At 40.6% G+C, this 18,704-nt stretch overlaps 1 protein-coding gene across 4 annotated transcripts in view; it reads right to left on the bottom strand.

Moving 5' to 3' along the window:
* MYO16 (myosin XVI) overlaps positions 1-18,704 on the bottom strand; it is a 576,974-nt gene that overhangs the window by 330,069 nt on the left and 228,201 nt on the right. For all 4 annotated transcript variants that reach the window (XM_074963511.1, XM_074963520.1, XM_074963529.1 and 1 more), the window contains exon 6: positions 4,741-4,865. In XM_074963511.1, the coding sequence (XP_074819612.1) occupies positions 4,741-4,865 (125 nt within the window). The remainder of the gene's footprint in view (positions 1-4,740; positions 4,866-18,704) is intronic.

Below are 18,704 nucleotides of genomic sequence, written 5' to 3'. Positions count from 1 at the left end.
GTGGCACCTTAGAGACTAACAAATGTATTTGAGCATAAGCTTTCGTGAGCTACAGCTCACTTCATCGGATGCATGTGTGGGTCATGAGTCCTTTAGAGAGCAAAGAGACTTGTCTGTCTTCTTGTTAAAGAGATTGGACACATTGAAGGGAAGGTCTTGAATGGTGTTTTGGACTTCTCTAAGAAAGCATGACAATTGGAGTCAGGAGTCCCTTCACATGACGAATCCTGTGGTCAAACTTCTAGATGACATATCTGGAGTCCTAAAGAGCTACAAAAAGAAAAGGAGTACTTGTGGCACCTTAGAGACTAACAAATTTATTTGAGCATAAGCTTTTGTGAGCTACAGCTCACTTCACGGGATGCATGCAGTGGAAAATACAGTGGGGAGATTTATATACACAGAGAACATGAAACACTGGGCGTTACCTTACACATTGTAACAAGACTGATCAGGTAAGGTGAGCTATTACCAGCAGGAGAGCGGCGGTACGGGGGGAACCTTTTGTAGTGATAATCAAGGTGGGCCATTTCCAGCAGTTGACAAGAACATGTGAGGAACAGTGGGGGGGAATAAACTTGGGGAAATAGTTTTACTTTGTGTAATGACACATCCACTCCCAGTCTTTATTCAAGCCTAAGTTAATTGTATACAATTACACAAAGTAAAACTAAACTAAATCTCCCCACTGTATTTTCCACTGCATGCATCCGATGAAGTGAGCTGTAGCTCATGAAAGCTTATGCTCAAATAAATTGGTTAGTCTCTAAGGTGCCACAAGTACTCCTTTTCTTTTTGCGGATACAGACTAACACGGCTGCTACTCTGAAACCTAAAGAGCTACGTTCACCGCCAATCTTCTCTTGTCTATAAAAGATTGGAAATGGGCTCAGCTTTTCATGGGGAGTTTCTTTGAAGTCTGCAAGGCTGGTGTCATAAGTATAAAGGGAAGGGTAACCATGTTTCTGTATACAGAACTATAAAATCCCTCCTGGCCAGAGGCGCAACCCTTTCACCTGTAAAGGGTTAAGAAGCTAAGATAACCTTGCTGGCACCTGACCAAAATGACCAATGAGGAGACAAGTTACTTTCAAAGCTGGAGGAGCGGGGGAACAAAGGCTCTGTCTGTCTGTGATGCTTTTGCTGGGAACGCTCTTCAGAATTCCTGTAAAAAGTAAGCAATCTAGCTATAAATGCGTTAGATTTTCTTTTGTTTAATGGCTAGTAAAATAGCTGTGCTGAATGGAATGTATATTCCTGGTTTTGTGTCTTTTGGTAACTTAAGGTTTTGCCTAGAGGGATTCTCTATGTTTTGAATTTGATTACTTTATAAGGTATTTACCATCCTGATTTTACAGAGGTGATTCTTTTACTTTTACTTTAATTAAAATTCTTCTTTTAAGAACCTGATTGCTTTTTCCTTGTTCTTAAGATCCAAGGGTTTGGGTCTGTGTTCACCGATGCAAATTGGTGAGGATTTTTATCAAGCCTTCCCCAGGAAAGGGGGTGTAGGGCTTGGGGGGATATTTTGAAGGGAAGATGTCTCCAAGTGGGCTCTTTCCCTGTTCTTTGTTTAACACACTTGTTGGTGGCAGCATAGGGTTCAAGGACAAGGCAAAGTTTGTACCTTGAGGAAGTTTTTAACCTAAGCTGGTAAGAATAAGCTTATGGGTCTTTCATGCAGGTCCCCACAACTGTAACCTAGAGTTCAGAGTGGGGAAGGAACCATGACATGTAGGTATTTGGTAACTACATATGCAAAACTGCAGACCTGCGGAGGAGAATACCTTCCTCCCAAGAAGATCCAGTCTCTTTGGGCCCTTTTCTGAGGGGGTGGATTTCTGGTAGTGTGACCAAATTCTTTTTGTAGCTGCCTGTATCACTAGAGGATTAGGGCCAGGGTGGGGAAAAAAGAGTCATCTCCTTTAGGAGGAACAAAATAATGCCTCTTTGGTGTAGGGACACATGATGCTAGTGTGTGCCCAACTGTTCTGAACAGTTCCAAGATAGTCTTGTTAATTGGAAGGGCTATTTTGGTCAGTCCTTGTGGCTGTAAAATCAATAGGAGTTGGGGGTTTTGAACTTCTTCCAGTGGGACCCTGTCGCTGACGATTTACAGATAACTGCATAATCTAGAGAAGACAAAGAAGCCTCCAATGGAACGGGCAGTACCAGCTCTGGCTCTTCTTCTTTGTACACCGAGAGAACCAGATGATGAGAGGGAAGAGGAAAACGACTTCTGAGAGGAGTCTATGCACCTGCCCTGGAGGAGCCAAGGGCCCCGGTAGGGCCAGAAGACGGAATCCATCAGTCTTGGCAGCCTGCAAGAGAATCTGTACCACCTCTGTATGGAGGGTTCATATCCAGAGGGATGGTAAGCATAGCCTCTCGGCTATCTATCAGGGCTCCTGGGCCTTTCTGGAGATACTATCTCCTCCAATTCCTCCACTTATGAGGATGGTTCAATCAGTAGAGGTGATACCATCAGTACCGGGGTGCTCTGCCCAATGAGGAAAGCTGCTCCTGGGACATTGAGAATGGTTTCTGCTGAGGGGTAAAGACATCTCTCAGAAGTGAAGGGCCCAAAAGGAGTGGGGACAGCAGATGGGGAGAAATATATCCTCTGGTGTTACAAAAGTCTCAATGCGGCCCAGAGTCTGAGGAGTTCCCGTGGGAGCACCAGAAGGACTGAGCTCATCCATCATAGTCAGTTGTTCTTTGGCTAAATGAGGCATTACTGATTGGTGCTATCTGACCCGCACTGGAAGATGGGACCAGGAAGCACCTATCATTACATTTTGCTCCCGCTGACACTGCCAGATCCCTCTTCTTTTGTGCCTTGCCCTTGAGCCTGAGGGGCTTTGGTGCCAGTTCCATGGGATCCATACATGACATCTCGACTGACCTGGACCAGCTCGGGGAGGAAATGCAATTTTTATGGACAGTCCTCTGCAGGGATCTGTCTTTGCATCCATGAGAGTGCCCTCTTTTCTCATGGGGAGCCCTCTGCAAGGAGTCTTCAGGCTTCAGTGGCAGAGGCTCCACTCCAAGGCTCGTGCTTGGAGGGGTGCTGCTAGTTGGCTGAGTCCAATGTACAGTGGGGAGGGGAAGGGAATCTCCTGGGCCCGGGTCAGAGCAGGGCCTCCTAGCTTCCTCCATCAGGAACTTAAGTCAGAGCTCTTGGGCCTCTCTAGTTCTGGGCTGGAAAATCTACAAATGCTGCACTTTGCAGAGATGTATGAATTACCTAGCAGTACAGGCACAATTGACATCACTGATGGAGAAGGAATGAGGGAAGGCAATGCAATTCCTGAATCCTGGGACTCTGGGTATAGTCCGAATGGGGTGGAAGGGGGAACTATCCTATACAGACTATACACTATAATAACTATGATTTACAAACTAGATAAAAACTCTTTACAATTAGTTTATTTTACAGGTTATTACTGTAGGAGAACATAATTCTGGCTCAGGTCATGAGCCAATAAGAAGGAATTGGAGAGGCATTGACCTACACCCCCTATTATAGCCTTAGTTGGAACACAAGGGAAGCTACTGCACATGTAGGTCAACAGGCACTGCTTTGAAGAACTTCCAAACTCATGTGCATGGCGCGCATGCGTACCCATGTGCAGAATACACATAGGGACCAACATTTGAAGTAAAGGATTTCAGCTGTGTCCAACTACATACTACTCTAACTGAGCTCGTTGATAATCCCAGCCATGAAGGTAAACACCTGCTGCTACCCATGTTCAATTAATGTTTTAATTTATGATATTTTAAAACCATGGAATTCATCAGACAACATTTCAGAGACCCTGGTTTTCTGATTATTTGCAACAAATATCTAAGAATATAAAGTCAGGAAATTCCATATTTGGATGCTGAGAACAAACTCCCTGATCTTCCCTCCTGGTATATAATGATATCAGAGATCTTACATGGAGATATACCCTATCATAGCTGTGCTATTGTTTTTAATATCTGGAAGCAATAATTTGATCTTATTTTGATACAATGAAACTGAACAGTTGAAATGGCAGCAATTGTGAAAAATAATGATAGCATAAGGCACGAATTTTGGTCAGTGACAGTTATTATTCATTCGAATAATTTACCTAGCAATGTGGTGTATTATCCATCACTTGAAGTCTTTAAATCAAGACTGGATATCTTTGTGAATGATATGCTTTAGCTCAGCCAGAAGTTATGGGTCAACCAGAAGTTAATCACTGGGTGAAATTCTAGGGCCTGTGTTTTTCAGGAGGTCATATAATCATGGCTTGAAAATCTGTGCCATACCATATTTTTCTGCCTCTGATTTTTTTAAATTCCCATCACTTAAATGTCCAAGGGCTCATATAGATGCATATGTGCAATGTAGATGAAGTTTTCAAAACTGAGTAAGAAACACATCATTATGAAATAGATGCAATACTAACCTACTTTAAAATTCCAAATATTGTACAAACCAATAACTGGATCCTACTTTATGTAGCATGCAGACACACTGATTTCAATGGGGCTCTGCACAGATGCACAAATGGGGCCACCATCCCCCATCCTGCAACTGTCTCTGTATAGGCAGACCCTTGTACCTGCACAGAGCCCCACTGAAGCCAAAAGCCTTAGACCCCAACTTGCAAATATTTATGTACTTCATTGAGACTACCCACGTGAGAAAAGTGAAGCAAATGCATGTTCACAGGATTGGGATCTGAAACAACATGTACTTACCAGTGTAATTCCTTTATCATTCTTCTGATTCACGCTCCCTCCAGCCGATATAAGTTGTTTGACATCTGCGAACATTGTCATAGGTCTCTGAATCTTCATCTGGCGCAGTGAGTTCAGATCCACACCTGTGCAGAAGAAAATAAAACCTTTTAAAGAAAAAAGGCTAAAATCTTCCAATTTATTCAGACCTTCAACTATGAATTCTTATTTTGTTTTGGTCTTTTGATTGGTAGGCACTGAATGAACAGAATGAAGGGCATGTCTAAATGTTCACTTACAAATGCCTCAGTTGTATAATGTCAGAAGATTTACTTCAAGTGCATGGGCCTGACTCTCTTCACGTCAGTGTAAATCATGAATAATGCCACTAAAGGCCATGAAGTTGTTAAGATGTAAAATTGGTGCAAATGAGAGGAGAATTAGGCCTGATCTCTGTCCTGAAGGTCTTTCAATAGGAAAAGAGCAAAACTAGGGTGGAGGAAAGGGGTGTGTGACAGGGTGTACCAGGCATTTAGTGCCCCCTGCTGGAGGCCCTGTCACCTCAGCGCACCCCACTCAAAACAGGGCAGGGGGGAAAGAACAGTGCGTTTAGAGCTCTAAGATCTCTTAAAATATCATCCAGGATCAGTTGCTAGCTGAACTGTTAAGAATTGGTCCTCCAGTGGCTTGAAGGATCAGGAGTGGGCAAAAGCCAATCAGGCCCAGCACTCAAGGTAAAAACGGCTGTCTGCCTTCCTCCAGGGGGCAGTTCTGGGGAACCTGGGAGGAGGGAGGGAGGAAGGATCTTCCCCATCTTAACCCAAAAGCCCTGCCTCATCAGGGCCTAACACTAACTGCTCCTTTTGACAGTCAGCAAAATACTGTTTTGTTCATATTGCAGAACTTCAAGCCCAGATTGCCATCTCAAGTTGGGTATCAGTTTGCCTGCTGTAAAATGAAAGGGAGCTAGCTTTGTGAGACACTCCACTGGTTCAGGTGAACCCATGACAAGGTACAACAAAACTGTTTGGTGATGAGTTGGCAATTAGTTACATTTTGATAATACAATATTCAGTCAAGATACTGGACCTGATTCTCCACTGCCCTGCACCCTGTATGGTCATTTATACCTACAAAAGGAAAATATGAAATGAGCATACAATATTACTCTTCTCTCGAGATACTGTTTTAACCCAATTTGCATGAATGTAAATGGCTACACTACATGCCAGGCTGGGGAGAATCAGGCCCATTATTTCTTCCTACCACCTTGCTCCACAAGGCTGCCTCGTGTTCTAAGTTTTATTTGCATATAGATATTCAAATAGTTCCAAATCAGGTGTGGAGTTCCAAATCAGGAGTGTTAATATTAAAAGCCAGTGGCCACATTCACTAATTCATATCTTTATACATTTCTCTCTCTCTCTCTCTCTCTCCTCATAGCCACTGCAGGACAGTACTGTTAAAAAGAAATATAAAACTAAACTGAAGAAAATTAGACTGCTGTATTGGGAAAATAAATCTCATATGTGGGCAAATCCTGTCCTCCTACATTAACGTAACTAATATACAGTTAAAAAAAATCCAGAATTAAACATTACACAGGTGGTTTATTTTCCACCATCAAAGTAAATTGATCCTGTTTTTTTTCTCTATCTATATATCTATCTACACATTTTAATGAAGACTTTAGCTTCTATTTTGTGTTCAATGTTTATGAAATGTACAAAATGTACAAAAATTGCCCACCCTTCTTTCCTTACTCATTTAAATAGCCCCATTTTGCTCAACTGGGCCTCAAACTTGCCCTTATGGATAGTTGCTTATGGATCAGGGCCCTGGACTACTCATGAAAGTCAAGAAAGATCTGACACAAAGGTATTCGCAATTGTAACTGTGGAACTCAGCATGTGTAGTACTATTTTATTAGCATTTGGAAACACTGCTCCAAGTAGGAATCTTTAACCATATCCTTTTTCATATATCCATTTTTATAGAGTTTTATGCTGCTACTATTTTAATTCACATTGGCCTGGAGCTTGATATGCAGGATGTCAGCACAATTGCAATGTTTTCCTGTACAAAATTTGATATAATTTGCTAAGCTATAGTTATCTTCATAATCAGCGTTAATGGTTTATGCATGCACTCCTTTTAATTCTAAATGAAGGATGAATTTTCATATGTAGGATGTAACAATATTGTTTGTGGTACTGTATTTTGGCTGATGCAGCATCTCACTGACTGAAAAGAATGAGATAAATCAGAGTTAGGTGATGTCTGACAAAGTTTAACACCTAGAGACAAATCACACCAATCTTACTCATGCAAGTAGTCCTATGGAAGTCAATGAGACTATTTGCATGAGTAAGGCCAGAGGAATTTGGTTCATTAATGGTGATATTGTGCCAATGAAGAGCAATATGTGCTTACTTGCTATTGACTGACCGTTGTAGACAAGAATGCACTTTTAATTTCATACAGTAGTGAATAGAATCATAGAATCATAGAATATCAGGGTTGGAAGGGACCCCAGAAGGTCATCTAGTCCAACCCCCTGCTCGAAGCAGGACCAATTCCCAGTTAAATCATCCCAGCCAGGGCTTTGTCAAGCCTGACCTTAAAAACCTCTAAGGAAGGAGATTCTACCACCTCCCTAGGTAACGCATTCCAGTGTTTCACCACCCTCTTAGTGAAAAAGTTTTTCCTAATATCCAATCTAAACCTCCCCCATTGCAACTTGAGACCATTACTCCTTGTTCTGTCATCTGCTACCATTGAGAACAGTCTAGAGCCATCCTCTTTGGAACCCCCTTTCAGGTAGTTGAAAGCAGCTATCAAATCCCCCCTCATTCTTCTCTTCTGCAGACTAAACAATCCCAGCTCCCTCAGCCTCTCTTCATAAGTCATGTGCTCTAGACCCCTAATCATTTTTGTTGCCCTTCGCTGGACTCTCTCCAATTTATCCACATCCTTCTTGTAGTGTGGGGCCCAAAACTGGACACAGTACTCCAGATGAGGCCTCACCAGTGTCGAATAGAGGGGAACGATCACATCCCTCGATCTGCTCGCTATGCCCCTACTTATACATCCCAAAATGCCATTGGCCTTCTTGGCAACAAGGGCACACTGTTGACTCATATCCAGCTTCTCGTCCACTGTCACCCCTAGGTCCTTTTCCGCAGAACTGCTGCCTAGCCATTCGGTCCCTAGTCTATAGCGGTGCATTGGATTCTTCCATCCTAAGTGCAGGACCCTGCACTTATCCTTATTGAACCTCATCAGATTTCTTTTGGCCCAATCCTCCAATTTGTCTAGGTCCTTCTGTATCCTATCCCTACCCTCCAGCGTATCTACCACTCCTCCCAGTTTAGTATCATCTGCAAATTTGCTGAGAGTGCAATCCACACCATCCTCCAGATCATTTATGAAGATATTGAACAAAACCGGCCCCAGGACCGACCCCTGGGGCACTCCACTTGACACCGGCTGCCAACTAGACATGGAGCCATTGATCACTACCCGTTGAGCCCGACAATCTAGCCAGCTTTCTACCCACCTTACAGTACATTCATCTAGCCCATACTTCCTTAACTTGCTGACAAGAATACTGTGGGAGACCGTGTCAAAAGCTTTGCTAAAGTCAAGAAACAATACATCCACTGCTTTCCCTTCATCCACAGAACCAGTAATCTCATCATAAAAGGCGATTAGATTAGTCAGGCATGACCTTCTCTTGGTGAATCCATGCTGACTGTTCCTGATCACTTTCCTCTCATGAATACAGAATCTATGCATTATTTCTGTCAGAACAGGGGGTTTTCCTATGTCCAGATTTGCATTTCACAATCACAGATTAAAAGACCTCAATAAAATGTAAAGGTACAATCGTGTCCTATGTACTGTCAATTCCACTTCCTCCTCCTCTCATCTTTTCTCCATCTTGTCTTTTAACAATAGAGTGACAGATGGTTTGGGTGGTGAACAACAATCTTCTTATCCCAATGACTTGACTCTTTTATAAACACCGAGGCTTAATTAGCCAAACTTTTATGGGGGCCTAAATAAAGTCCAGACCACCAATTATTATGTCACTTCATGGCATTCACTTCAAATGTTTTTCCCTCCAGTTCAAACACTCCTATAGATATGCAGACTGAAAGACGTTAGAGGTGAGGGATGAAACATGAGTGACAGTGATAATGCTTTTTTTATTGCAACTGATCTGTAGTGCAGAGAGATTAATTGTGAAAAATGTTCACATAATAGGATTGAAATATTAAGCTTACTACTGAAATTTGAATTTTCATTTGTTTCCTCTTCTCAGTTCCACCAGCAAACAATTATGATAAAAAGCCTATTTCAGGAGGTTGTTAGTGGTTACATGCCTCTCAAGCCTCAATAAAAGTAGCAATACCAATATAACAAATGTAGCAATTAACTAGAAGACATATCAGCCACTCCACCACCATCAATATTCATGGCCCCCAGACAAAAATATTGAGACAGTAATGTTTAATTACTATAATGCCTTAATTTCTTGCATTATGTAATGTTTAGTAAGCAATAAGAAGTTAGGGTTGGCAAAAAGTCAGATGGTTTTTTGTCTTTACAAGTACTCAGGTAAGCTAAGTCTCCTCAGCCTTTGGAAAAACCTAGTTCACACTTGTCATACTAGTAGACTCGCCACAGGCATTATTAGCATACTCACTCCCCATACTAATAATGTAATACCTTATCCTTATATCTTACAGGGCATGCTTTGAATAATCTTATATCTTTCAAAAGGTCCTTGGAAGCATCTTGAAGCTGCAATTTTAACAGTACTCTGTAGAGGGAGGAAGCAGGAAAATACACTCACCAACTATATATATTCTACAACAGACATTGTGACACGACACTGTACTCCTACGCTCACCCTTTTTAGAAAACTATGATAAATTTTGTACAATGTATGCCTTCTGAGGTATCATTTGAAAACTCATAATCTGCTGAACATTGTTTCCTAGTAAACTGTGTGCCAATATTGTATGCAAAGTTATAAGATTTCACTATATAACGTTGTAACCTGTTCAAGCTTAGAAAAGCAGGCCCAAACCAGTTACCCAGGAAACAAAAAACAAATCAACACCTCAGCCAGGTGTCAACAAAGTCAAGTGGACCATCTCCTAGTTAAGCAGCCATTCTTTATCAGGAAGAAGAATGTAAGGGAGAAATTTACATATTAGCAATGGAAAACAACTGGGGGTTCCTGAAGAAACACTGAAGTGGGGGAGGGGTCCTGGCCTGGAGGCTTCCAGCCAGTAAACACTGTTCAAAGCATATGGTGAGAAAAACCTTTGCCTTGAATCCATTTAACTTAGCAAGCTAAATGGATTCATTAGTTTGTTTTATTTTTTATTTTCTTTGTAACAAATCTTTTCTCTCATTATTTGTAATCACTTAAAATCTATCTTTCTGCAGTTAATACACTTGTTTTATTGTTTTATCTGAACCGGTGCATTAGGATTGAAGTGTTTGGGAACCTCCACTTGAGATAGCAAGGTTTGTGCACATCATTTTCCATTGATGAAATGACACTCTATGAGCTGGTATTTTCCAGGAGCTGGGCAGTATGAGCTGGGCAGTATAAGATGCACGTTTCTGGTGTCATCATGTATGTAATTCATGAGTGACTGACCAGAACATTCATGTAATTCAGCTGTAATTTTACATGTAAGAGGCTGTGTGTGAGCAGGACCAGGAGTGGTCGCTCGAAGAGCAAAGCAGTTTAAAAGGCATCCCAGGGGACACAGCAGTCCATCTGTCCAGATTGTACCTGTATGTGTCTGACATTCCCCAATGGATGGTGAAGCTGAACAGCAGAAGTTGTAGTCAGCATGAGTTTGAGATGGCTATATTAGCCACAATTAGCACATCCACAAGCAAGTGATTAAATCAAGATTGGATGTTTTTCTAAAATATATCATCATATATCTTAGGAATTATTTGGGGGACTTTCTATGGCTTGTGTTACACAGGAGGTCAGATCAGATGATCACAGTGATCCACTCTAGCCTTGAAATCAATGAATTGTGCAGGTTTTCACAAATGGATATCAGCCAACCACCTGTACCACATCACACCACACTGTGTTTTCTGTATATGTCACATATTTGTATCTTACAGATGTCTGAGAGTTTTAAAAATGTTATTAGGACTGTGGAGTGTTTCTCTCCCCCGTCCCCCCCTCCCCCCCGCATCTTTGCTGTCATGAGTCTGATTGTACAGAACTAGGAAGGATCTATTACAGGAAAAGCAAAAACAACATACTATAGCTTTTTGATTCTTAAAAATTACAGTTTTAAGGTCCAATATTTTGGGAACCTGCAGAGCTAGGAGTGAATGCTTCCCCAGGGAGAAGCTGGGAATATCCTTTATAAAATATACTTGCATACACAATTTTATGAGGGTGGGACAATGAGACCCTCACAGTCAAGTTCATATATAAATGAATTGCTCCTCATTGATCAACCTCGTTATACAGGATAAGAATACGGTTTCCCCCTTTCACTCTCCTTTGCTGTGATGCCTACAAAAAACTTGACAACAGTTAGGCTGCTGGTGTTCTGAGACCCCTGCCAATCATGCTGACCAATGTCTCACTGTTTCTTTATACTCCCCTGTCTGTATCCTTCTGTTGTGTGACTGTATCCACCTGTATCCTGTCCTATACTTATACTGTACATTTTTTAGGGCAAGGACAGTTCTATGTTCTGTGTTTGTACAGCACGGAGCACAATGTGATCCTGGTCCATGACTGGGGCTTCTAGACACTATGGTAATACATATAATAATAAAGGGAAAAACACCTGTGTTACTCATACAGTAAGATTTGCTGGCTGATTCATTGAATGACCCTCATGATCCCTTTCAACGGGAAAACACCATTTAGACATTCAGTTTGGTTGTGATGAGTGTCAATGAGGTTAAATAAAGGAAGAAAACAAAGCTGACGTATACAGGGGAGCTAAATTCTTATCATTAATGGGATAGGTGGAAAGAAAATTATAAAAAAGAAAGGTACATCCCAAAACACACTTTTACAAAAGGAGCTACAAAACACTTTCATTGGTGTTAGGAGCTGGGCTCAACCTAGTTATGGGTTGAGTTAAAACTTCTTTCAAATGGATATATGAATGAGTCCCCCATTTAAAATGTGTAGCTTATTACAATAATCTATCACCCACTAACCATCACCACCCCAGACTTCCCCCTCCATAAAATATATGTGTACAGTGATTGACAATAAAAAGTTAGTACAGAATTTACCAACATTTACCTAAAATTTACTTAGGCCACTGTGGAGCTAGGCATAGGAACTGAGAGTCAGTGACTGGCTTTCCTATGGTCTCAATGCCCCCCGCTCTCCTGGTGCCCAGGCATTGTGGAGAAAGATATAGTCAGATCTGAAAACAGAGAGCTGGACTTGCGGGGAAAGGGGCATGGTGATGGAGGCAATCGATTAAACCAAGGAACTTGGAGGGGGAGTCTGCAACTGGGAGACAGGTGCATGGGTAATGGAGGAGACTGGGACTGACTGGTTAAGGAAAATTAGTATTATTGTTATGTTGGAGGGCGTTAGTGACTGCCAGCAAACAAGTCTCTCATGGGAGTATTGTTAGGATGCATTTTTATTAATAAAAAGCTCTTCAAGAGCCTTGCATGAAAGATGCTACAGCAGTATTATTATCAGGTGCTGAATTGCTCAACTCCAACAATTTCTTTTCAGGAAAACACTTGAGATAATATACTGTTTACTTTTTCTCCTTATTTGAATTGCAGGAACAGGGCTTTCCAATGAGACACATTTCAGTATTAGAACATGTTGGCCAGCATGAATATTTTGTTTCAAGACAATGGTTTTGAATAAAACAATATTTATTAATCAATATATTTGTCTGAAAAATGTTCATAACTGGGGCTTGCGTGGTATCTTTCCCACACAAGTCTTCCAGGGCTTTCAGAGCAGACATTTCTAGGTTTCATGAACGATTTTAGAGGGTTTTTTTGACCTTTTTCATTGTGTTCCATTGTCACCTTTCAGACTAGAGCATTTTCTAAATCTCATGGTTCACCTGTCTTTTCTGCTTTGCCTTCTTCACTTCTGAACTCACTTTTCCCTGTTCATATTACTTATCTTGCGTTGTTCACTGCTGGTTTTAAAGAAGCCTTAATGCTTATTCGTGGCTTCACTTTTTCCGTCTGATGTCACAGGGTGTCTTCAGTTCAAACTTCTGTACTAACTATCAGCTTCTCTCTTTAGGATTCTACCTTCTGTTTCAAAGCAGAAAAAAAACCCCAACAGTGCTATCCTGTCTGCTCCCAGAGGAATGCTGCTGTAAACTAATTGCCACTCCAGTTTGCTAGCATAAATTGACAGATTATACTCTATTTTTTGCAAAAACTGGACCTTATTTAGAGTTGGTGTCCGTGGAGTTAAATTACTTAAATGGAGTAGCACTCACATCTGAATTTAGCTCTTTACTTTTTACATTGTGACCTTTAAAGGTCTTTATATCCAGAGTTCAGGCAGGACTTTAAAGACTATTACCTTAACATTCAAAGTACAAGACATATGTATTATTCACACATCTGGAGTAATAATAAAAGACTTGTTAGGTACATTAAATATCTAATATTATCCAATGGCCAATATACTTGAACAATTTCTTTTAGCTTGTTCATTGCATAGAAAGTTCTGTTAAAAGTAGGAAAAACTTAAATGTTTTAGTCTCATTATGTATCTTGCACATGTACTGTGTGGAAAGGTATAAAGCAACAGTAGTCTTGAGGTAGCTAAAACAATGATATAAATGTAGATATTTCTTTAAAAACAATTTCACAACAAATGCTTTTTTCCTTTTTTTGTTATAGCAGCTTGAGTATGTATAAATTCTCATTGTACTATAAGCAGAAAGATACGAGTTTGTTTTCAGATATACAAGATAGAGTTCAAATTTGTGTTGCCAGTTCTAACAAACCAGTGCTTTGTTTTCTAAGATTAGATGATGATGATGCATTTTGAATGCATAATTCTCTTAAAGGCTCAAGCCCAAGACACAGAAATATAAAAAGAATTCTCCTATTTTCAGAAACAAATTACACAGCAAATGTGTCACTGTCTGCCATGTGTCAAAGATGGAAGCAGCAAGTTGCATAATAATTTGCTACTCAGTTCTAGTTTCACCTATTTATATTTGAGTCATTTAATTGACAATGCAACTAAATACCATGAAAGGAAGTAAGAAATGTAACACTTTCCAAGTATTAATATTTAATTCAATCTAAGGGAAGAAAAGAAACATAAGGATCATATACCATATCAGAGTTTTACTGTCGCAAATTTTACTGGAAAACATTGTGCATAAGGAAGGAACCTGTATGTGAAATGTAAGTAATAATAGCATCCCTTTTAAATGTATTTTATCAATCAACTTTAAACCAGATATTTTTAATGTGCCACTGAAACACAAAGTTTTGCTTTAAAATCAAACGTTGACATAATTCTAAATGAAGATTGTGCTCAAGAAAGGGGACATGTTGGCATTCCCAAAGACTGAAGTCATCTCTTCATAAAACAAAATGAGACACAGTCACAGTGAAATCTTTCACACACTTCCTAACCAAGACACCTCAAACCTGTTCTGGAGTGAAAGGGTAGTCCTGTGTACGTCAGGAGTTTTCCTTTGTGTGTGGCTATGCAGGACCCCATACTTTCAGAGGATCTGTTCTGTCAGTATTGCAGTGCAGAACACATTGAGCACCTCACAGAGCACCTCACAGACTTAACCTGTCATTCACCCCATGCCTCAATCCTGAAAGATCAACTTGGCAACCCAACCCGCACCACCATGGCAATGACCAGTGGTCCAAGCCATTTGTGACAGGGTGCAACAGCACTCCCTTGCCCAGACCCTAAAGAGTTAATGCTGCAACCAATTACACCTGAACTGTTAGAGGGAGCAGGGGAAGTATAAATGGCTGCCTAGGAGACAGCAAGGGTGAAACATCTGAGTGTGAGCTGGAGCCTTGCTCACAGGTCTGTATGTGGAAACTGCTGGTTATAGTTGCTGTTTGGGTATTTCTTACTGTTTAGACGCTTCATAAGTTCTCATAAAGGTGTTCCTGAGAAGAAGGGCATACCTCTAACTGAAGGCTGCCTGCCTGTTGTATTTCATGGGCTAGGAAATCAGTGCACCAGCCCACCCCACCAAAACCCTCATGATGCCCCCACTGATGAATGACATGCTCAATCCTCCTCATAGATGACAAAGTCATCCTAAAGCCTCCCTAGCTACCAAACCTTCCCTAACACACAAATATACGATGCTGCTTGCAGAAGTCTGCCTCAGGCCCATATATCTTGATCTTCAGTCAGAGCCCTGTAAATCTCACGGATGCCCCTGTATGCACCACATTCTCAATGCCACTGATGCACATTACCAAGACAGAACTAAAACTAAAAGAGCTCTAATGAAAGGACAAGCAGAGAAATCAAGTTATTTCAGTATGTGCAAAGAACAACTGCAGCTGATACAGATGAAACAGAGGGGAACTGATGTGCACTATGCACAGATTGTGAATGATGTGAATGAAAAGAGAAGCAGATGGAAGGGATCAGCAGAAATGACTTTAACAAGGCAACAAAATTATATAAACAGGATGAAAACTTAAAGACGTGTTAGACTGCATTCATTCTTATCATAATTGCTATATATTTTAATGACTACTAGTGATAGATGACATTATGCCTGGATTTTCCGTCACCACTCATGATCCTCTCCGTCTTCTTCTTGTTTTTCCCCCAGTCCCTCCTTGTCAATTTCCTAAAGTGCCACAATTTTCCTCTCAGTATTGTGAGAGGAGATAGAAGTTTAAGATGCACTGTACAAAAGATATAATGAGGCAGAACAAATATAGCACTGTTGATATATTACAAGGGCAAGTTCATGCCAAACCCGTGGGGAAAAAAATGCAGAAATTGGGCTTGTTTTGGCTTAATTGGCTAGTGAGTTGCTTGTTGACTAGTTTTTGGCTTGTAACTTGTTGCTTGTTTGGCTTGTTGCAGCTTGTTGCTTTTTTTTTTTTTGATTGGCTCCCGGCAAGCAGGGGCAAGGGTGGGGAGAGAGTCGGGGTGCACAACGGGCCCACCACAGTCCCAGAGTGCATGCTGGGGGGATCTAGTCACCTAGAGTGTTGGGGTTCTTAGGGATTGGCTTGTTTTGGCCTTGTTTTGTAATGGGATAAGCTTGATTTTTGGCTTATTGTGAAAATCAGGTGCTTATTTACCACATAAAAGTTGGCAACTGTGGTGGGCATGCCAGGAATGAACAAGAACACAAGGAGCTCATTCCACTGAATTTCTGTGTGGGGACAAGGCACAGTGGCAGTTTCCAGTCTCTTCTAAAGACAAGCACTTCACAGAGTGAAGGCCTCTAGAGTGCTAGTTTCCCCAAATAGTCAGACAGGGTGGGAAGTTCATGGCCCTGTCTGTCACTATACTCTAACCAATGATGGAAGAAGAGAGCAGATAATGAACTTTCTTCAAGGAGGGCACAGAGTCCACATTCTCCCTATGCTCTAGGAGGCACTGTGTCCACTTAAAGCACAATGCTTCCCAAAGCTCCCACTGGGCACTAGAGTACCACCTCACCTCTCAGTTCAGGGCTGTGCCTTAAATGAAGCCTTTCACAACTGGAAGCACCTCTCCCCAAACATAAAGAATGTTTAGGGTATCCAGAGGATGTCCTTAGGCAAGAGGAGACTGCTTATTGCTTTCTTCAAGCAGTGATTAATTTCATTAGGCATTACAATGCCACTACAGTAGCTATAAATAAGCTGAGTTTTATTGTGACTTCTGTACAGTCAAACAGAATATGCAGAACATTTCAAATAAATGTCAGCCCTGTTATTTGTGTCTGAAAATCCACAAAAATGGGTAATATCCCACAGAATGTATGCCTACATTTTCAAAGCAGTTACCAGAGATTTAACTATTTAATTCCAACTTGTTTTAATAAGAGCTACATTGTTATATATTTGTGCATTAGTGGATAATGTCCTGAAAAGTCCCTTGTTCAACGAGAGATCAGTAATGAAAACTGGATTTGGAATGTGAAAAAAGTACAAAGCTACTAAACCTGCTCAGATAATTAAAGAAACAGACAGATACCATCTTGATGTCCTTGGAATCCATGAGTGTAGATGGACAGAGTTGAACAAACTACACTTTAGAGAAACAAATAAGACCATCATCATCTCCAGGAATGTGGATGATAGACATGAAGATGGTGAGAGTAGCAATACTGTTGAATGAAGCATAACAGGCACTAATTGAGTGAAAATCAGTCAATGAATGAATTATTAGATCTCGCTTTCAGACTACATTCTTCAAACTAAGAGTTACAGAATGCTATGCACCAACCAACAAAAAGCTAGATGATGAAAATGATGCTTTTTGTGATTTGTAATATGAGGTGTTAAGCAAGGTCCCAAAACATGATATCCTAGTGAAATGTGGGTGATTATAATGCAAAGGCTGGAAGTAACAATGATAGTTTGGATAAAACTATGTGCAAGTGCGGCAAAATGGTAAATAATTAGCAGAAATCTGTGGTGTGAATAATCTAGTGATAGATGAAACAATATTTCCTAATAAAGAAATTCATAACATGACATGGAACTCCCCCAAATGGTACTACAAAGAACCACGTAGATCACTTCTGTATTTCAAGAAAGGTTTACAGCTTGTTGGCAGATGTATATGGGTTCACAGGAACAGGTGTGGGAAATTACCATAATCTTGGTATTGCTAAACTAAAGATCAAGTTAAAGGGAAGAAGAAAGTTAGAAGAAGACCACACATCAACAGTGCACAATTTGAAGACCGAAACACAAAAAGTGCTTTTCAGCTTGAAATGAAGAACAGGGTCAGTGGTTCTCCTGGGCTGAACATAAGAAAACCAAGACATTGATACTTTGTGGAAAAACATCAGAAAGTGGTATCTAGAAAGCGCAAAGACCATTCAAATAACAACGAAATATAAAAGGGAAAAATGGATTACCAATGCAGCAGTGGAAAAGAGAAGTGTAAAGCAAAACTTATCAGTGCTAACACATGTGAAGAGAGTAGCAAGTGGCAAGAAGATAGAAGCTCTAGACAGAGAGGTAAAAAGAAGTGCTGGAAGAGATAAAAGGGCATGTGCTGATAGCAAATATCAAGATGCTGAAGATGCTAACCAAAGATTTGACCTTACAACAAACAGTTGAATCAAACAGTTAACAGGAAACTTTACCAGTACTGGAGCCCTATTAAAGTACAAATGGAAGAACTCTTAGTAGAGAAGGAGAACAAAGGAAAAGATGGGCAGAGCACTGTCAGGCTGTTTTAAATAGACCAAGATCAAGCAAACTACTAGGTATACGTGATGAAGACCTACCAATAGAGTTTGATATTGATTTAGGAGTTATTACAATGGAAGAAGGTAGAAAAGCCATCAGTAAACTCAAAAATGGCAAAGCAGCTAAAGAGGATAACATTACTGCAGAGATGCTTAAAACAAGTGATGAAACGATCTCCAGACTTCCCTTGTGTTTTTGGATAGAATATGGAATGAAGAAAAGTACCCAACCCAGCAAAAGAGCGGCCTTATAGTAAAATTGATAAGGAATGGTACCTTACCAACTGCAATAAGTGGAGAGGAATCACGTTACTCTCAGTGCCTGGGAAAATCTTATGCAACATCATCAAGAAACAAACAGAACTTCAAGAAAGGAACAAGCAGTTTTTAGACCAGTGAGGCCATGTGAAGGCCATATTATTGTTCAGACATATTATAGAACACAGTGCGGAGTGACAAGCACTTCTTGTGATAAATGTTATAGATTTCCAGAATGCTTTTGAAGCATACACAGAGACAGTGTTTGGAAAATTGTGGCATACT

This window comes from Natator depressus, chromosome 1 (genome assembly GCF_965152275.1).
Source record: "Natator depressus isolate rNatDep1 chromosome 1, rNatDep2.hap1, whole genome shotgun sequence".
Classification (NCBI taxonomy): Eukaryota; Metazoa; Chordata; order Testudines; family Cheloniidae; genus Natator; species Natator depressus.
This window is presented reverse-complemented; position numbering and strand designations above follow the sequence as displayed.